Source organism: Orycteropus afer, unplaced genomic scaffold (assembly GCF_000298275.1).
Source record: "Orycteropus afer afer isolate SDZICR_OR568_19922 unplaced genomic scaffold, OryAfe1.0 scaffold00094, whole genome shotgun sequence".
In the NCBI taxonomy this organism is placed as follows: domain Eukaryota; kingdom Metazoa; phylum Chordata; class Mammalia; order Tubulidentata; family Orycteropodidae; genus Orycteropus; species Orycteropus afer.
In genome coordinates, this window is record NW_006921681.1 from 3238620 (window position 1) to 3243880 (window position 5261).

Sequence of the window (5261 nt, forward strand, 5' to 3'; positions counted from 1 at the left end):
GCGCAGTAATGTATCAGACAGTGTTTCTCTGCTATTCATAAGGTTTTTCCTGGCCAATTCTTTGAGAAGTGGATGGCCTCCTCCTTCTTCCTAGTCTGTCTCAGTCTGCAAGGCGAGCTGGTACCTGTGCACCATGTGCACCTCGCTGGGTTTGAAACACCAGTGGTACAGCCTCAAGACTCACAGCAACATGTCACAACAGTAGCACAAACGGACAGACAAGTCTGTCTCCCTTAGCTATTGGAAACCTCTCCAACCACCGTTGCCTGGATCCCTGCGACTGACTCCTTGATCTGTTCTGGGCCCCTTTGCCTTTTCTGTCCTCTCTCTGCTTTCCCACCTCACTGCTAGGGAGGCGTGGCCTGGGTTCCCTCTCCTCACCTGGGTCCCTCCAGCTGACTCCTTGATCTGTTCCCATCCTTGCACCTGTTCTTAGGTCCCTGGAATCTGAATTAGAATGCTGTCACTTAGGAGAAGCTCCTAGACCCTGGGGAAGATTGATGGCAAGATACACGTGTATACCTCCAAGGAACACTGGGCCTACAAATGCTGAAAGGAGATAAGAACCTTTTTTTGTAAACTGTGAGCCAACACAGAGAGAAAGCCTTTCCTTACAGCTAGCACCCTGAATACAGACTTCTGGCCACCTAAACTATGAGAGAATAAAGTTCTGTTTGCCATCCACTTATTCTATCTCTGTTATAGTAGCACTAGATAACTAAGTGGTGGTGGGTTGTAAAATGGTGCGATTAAGTATTACGGAATTATAAAATGGTAAAACCACTATGCTAAATAGTATAACACTACCTTAACAAGTTAAAAATAGAGACAGCATATGATCCAGTAATTCTAGTACTAGGTATATATTCTAAAGAAATAAGAGCCATGACATGAATATATATATATATATATATATATATATATATATACACCTATGGTCCTTGCAGCATTATTCACGATAGCAAAAAGATGGAAACAGCCTAATGCCTAATAGCAGATGAATGGATAAACAAAGGCATTTTCATAACTTTGGAATATTATACTACATTAAATAATAATGATGAATCTGCAAAACATTTCATAATATGGATGAACCTGGAGGACATTATGCTGAGTGAAATAAGTCATGAAAGGAGACAAATATTGTATGAGACCACTATTATAAAAAGTCAAGAAATGGTTTACACACAGAAAGAAACATTCTTTGTTGGTTACCAGGGATGGGAGGGTGGGAGAAGGAAAATCACTAACTAGAGAATAGCCATGTACTAACTAGATAATAGCCATGTATTAACTTCAGCGAAGGGAAAGGCAATGTAGAATAAGGGGGAGGTCAGCACAACTTGACTAAGGCAAAGAAAAGCCACTGGAATAAAAAGCAACAATGGTAAATATTATTACATATACAATCCTAGAATGACAGTAATAACAAACAATAATTTATTAATAGATACATATGTAGATAGGCAAGCAAGATGTAGGATGATGTATGGGAGTCCCATCAGTATTTATAGCTTTGGCAGAGGATATTTCTACATACACACACACACATACACACACACACACGTAAATATATCCATGGGGCAAAGTTACAACAACTTCTTAGCCATAACCTAACACCTTGAGGGACTGAGACACTGGGCTTGGAGGCTTAGAACCATAGTCTTAGAGGACATATGGGTCAGTTGGTGTAACATAGTCCACAAAGGCAATGTTCTACACCCTACTGGGTGAGTACTGGGATCTTAAAAGCTTGTGAGCAGCAATCTAAGATGCAGCTATAGGTCACTCCTCCACCTGGAGCAAAGAAGAATGAAGAAAATAAAAGGCTCAAGGGAACAATTAGTCCAAAGGACCAACGGACCATACGAACCACAGCCTCCACTAGTCTCACGCCAAAAGAACTAGATGGTGCCCAGCTGTCACTAGCAACCACCCTGACCTGATTGAGATCAAAACAGAAAGTCCTAGACAAAGTGGGAAAAAAATGTAGAACAAAATTCAGAATCATAAAACAGACCAGACTCACCGTTCAGTAGAACCCCTGAGGCTGTGGCCTTTAGACACCCTTCAAGACTGGAACTGAACCTACCTTTTGGAGAGATTATCTTTTAGCTAAACAGTAAATAGGCCTATAAAGTGAACAGTAACACCTGTGAGGAACATACTCCTCAGAAAAATCATACAAGACCAAAAAGTGTCATTTGCCCCAAACAAAGCTCCGAAGACAGGAAAGAAGGGTGAATAGAAACCCAGAGAGGAAGCAAGAAGAGTGCTGTTACATCAAAGGGATTGTATCTAATTTCACAAAACCAGATGTGTATAAATTGTTGAATAGCAAACTAATAGGTTCTGTAAACTTTTCACCCAAACCATAATAAGATGTTTCAATTTTTGGGGGGAGGTAATGGATTTCTGTAGAAGGAGTAAATGAAAACTAGGCAAACAGTAGACTGGGAATGGGAAGAATTTACTGAATACCTATTTAATACTTGTTGATTTTCAACCATGTAAACATATTACCTATTAATAATTAAACTCAAGATGGAACAAAAATTTTGAAGAGTTTATGGAGATAGAAAAATGTCTACAATAATAAAATCACAAACCAAACCCACTGCCATCAAGTCAGTTGTGACTCATAGAGACCCCCATTGGGTTTCCAATGTGGTAAATCTTTATGGAAGTAGATTGCCTATCTTTTTTCCACAAAACACCTGGTGGATTTGAACCACCAACCGCCTGGTTAGCAGTCATTTGCCTCAGACGCTGTGCCACCAGAGCTCGTTGTCTGCAATAAAAGCAAGATTTAATTAAGTAAATATATGTGTACCGATTATTACAACTCTAAAAGTGTGCAAGTATATGAGAAGTATAAAGACGACAGAAAAATTAGAATTTGATGCTAGGCTAGTGACTTTTTTTATATTCTAGTTTTCATAATAATGTTTGTTAAATTAATTGAAAGTCAGTTAAGCCAGTGAAAATAAAGTATTTGGTGGGAATTAAAATTAAAGACATCTTCTTCCACCTCAGCAGAATTGACTACGGCAGAGGAAGCCACCCTGGCATTCAAGCCCTGGACCCTGAACCCACAAACGTCTTCGCTGACCTCAGAAGAATTTAAACACGTAGGGCTCACGAAGGCTGTCTTGTCAGCCCACACACAAAAGGAAGAGCAGAATTATGTTGATAAATTCCGTGAAAAGATCCTGTCCTCACCCTACAGCTCCTATCTTCAGCAAGAAGGCAGAAGCAAAGCAAAATATTCATATGTTCAAGGTAGTTACATTTTTTTAAATGATTTATCTGTGTAGCTGTTGATTTATAAAATTGATAAGTAGTGAAGAGTGAGAGTTCTGCTTGTAAGCAACTGTTGAGAAATGCTGAAATAAGTGTACTTTATGTTGTTGTTTATTGTTACATGCCGTCGAGTCGGACCCAACTCATAGCGACCCCTCCTTGGGTTTCCGAGGCAGTATCACTATGGAAGTAGATTGCCCCATCTTCCTTCCAAGGAGTGGCTGGTGGGTTTGAACCACCAGCCTTCTGGTTAGCAGTCGAGTGCCTTAGACACTATGCTCCAGAGCTCCCAAGTGTACTTTATAGTAACAGTTTTATCCAGGATCTTGGCCATTGTTTTAGAGCTACTTTTTGCCATCCCTGTAGCAGACGTAGTTACTCTTGGTAAATGTTTATCCTTTTGTGATCTGTTTATAACTAGTTATGATTGCACTGACTCCTGTTCCTGGCAACCCTGTGTGTGTGAGAACAGAACTGTGCTCCCTAGGATTTTCAGTGGTTGATTTTTTAGAAGTGGATCACCAGGCCTTTCTTCCAAGGTACCTCCGAGTAGACTCCAACCACCAGTCTTTCATTTAGTAGCTGAGGGTGTTAACTGCACCACTTAGAGTGACTATTTATAGTCACTTGTACATGGCATTCTTCTCTTTTTGGTGTTTAATTTTCCATAATATGCCTACATCTTTATCCTTTCAGGAGATTCTACTTCCAAGCTGACCAAAGCAGCTGAGTGCAAGAAAGGGAAGCACAAACGGAAGAAGCTGCTAGTACCTTCAGACAATACCTGCTCTGTTGACCACACCTGCCCTCCCTTCAGAGAAGAGGTGCCGGATGCACAGCCCTGGTGCCCTCCTGGGGCCTTCCCACCACATGCTCCTGGCCTACCATTCCCGTCCACAGTGGTGATTCCCAGCCAGGCCCCTTACCTCGTGCCAGCGTGTCCCTTCCCAGCCATGGCCTCTCTGGGGGGATCATGTGCAGCCTCAGTAACTGCACTGCCGTGCCTGCCCAGGCCTCCTCCACCCAGCAGCCTGACTATCCCAGCATTCCCTGCTCCTTACTTGGACACTTTCATGACCGTTTATCTGCAGGATCCCCTTGCCTGTCCCGTGTCGTCATTCTCTCCTTATTCATTCCTGGGAGCAGCAGGCTCTCCTGAAACAACACCCTCCGTATCACCAGTAGCTCCAGGCCTGGACGCATCATCAGTCACTAGCCAAAGGAGGGTGGAGGAAAGATGGGCGATGACGCCCAGTGAAGAGCACCCATTTATTACTTCCCGGAGCAGTTCCCCACTGCAGTTAGACTTACTTCAGGAGGAAATGCCTGCCCCTTCTGAATCGCCAGAGCAAATGAACAGGGATGTTTTCCCAGAAGCTGAGTGCGTAAGTGATGCTGACTTTTAACATGAGTGAGAAAATCGTTAGTAAAGGCTTGGCCCTTGGCACAGAACTCTGTGCCTTAGTGGGTGTTCTGCACTGTGACTGTTTGACTGGGGCTGTGAGCTTTGTTTTAGATGAACATGGGAATTGACTGCCTGACTGCATTTTAAAGGCAGGAATGAAAGACTGTTATGTCCTGATTTCTTAGATACTATCTTAGTTTCCCTGTATAATTGTAATGGAAATACCATAAATGGCTTAAAGGAACAGAAACTTATTTTCTCACAGTTTAGGAGGCTGCAAGTCCAAATTCAGGGCACCACCTGTAGCGAAAGGCTCGCTCTCTGTCGACCCTGGGGGAACATCCTTGTCTCTCTCAGCTTTGTAGCCCATGCTTCCTTGATTTCTTGGTCCTCTTGTGCATCTGTCTTCCCTCATTTGTGCTCTCTGTGTCTGATCTGCTCTGTTTAGTAGCTATTGTAAATGGTATTGATTTCCTTATTTCCTTTTCAGCAATCTCTTTGCTGGTGTAGAGGAATCCAACTGATTTTTGGATGTTGATCTTATATCCTGCCA

General features: G+C 42.5%; 1 protein-coding gene across 1 annotated transcript in view; it reads left to right on the top strand.

Moving 5' to 3' along the window:
- PER3 (period circadian regulator 3) overlaps nt 1–5261 on the top strand; it is a 91356-nt gene that overhangs the window by 68106 nt on the left and 17989 nt on the right. The window contains exons 14-15 of the mRNA XM_042781180.1: nt 3037–3282; nt 4000–4688. Coding sequence (XP_042637114.1) covers nt 3037–3282; nt 4000–4688 — 935 coding nt within the window. The remainder of the gene's footprint in view (nt 1–3036; nt 3283–3999; nt 4689–5261) is intronic.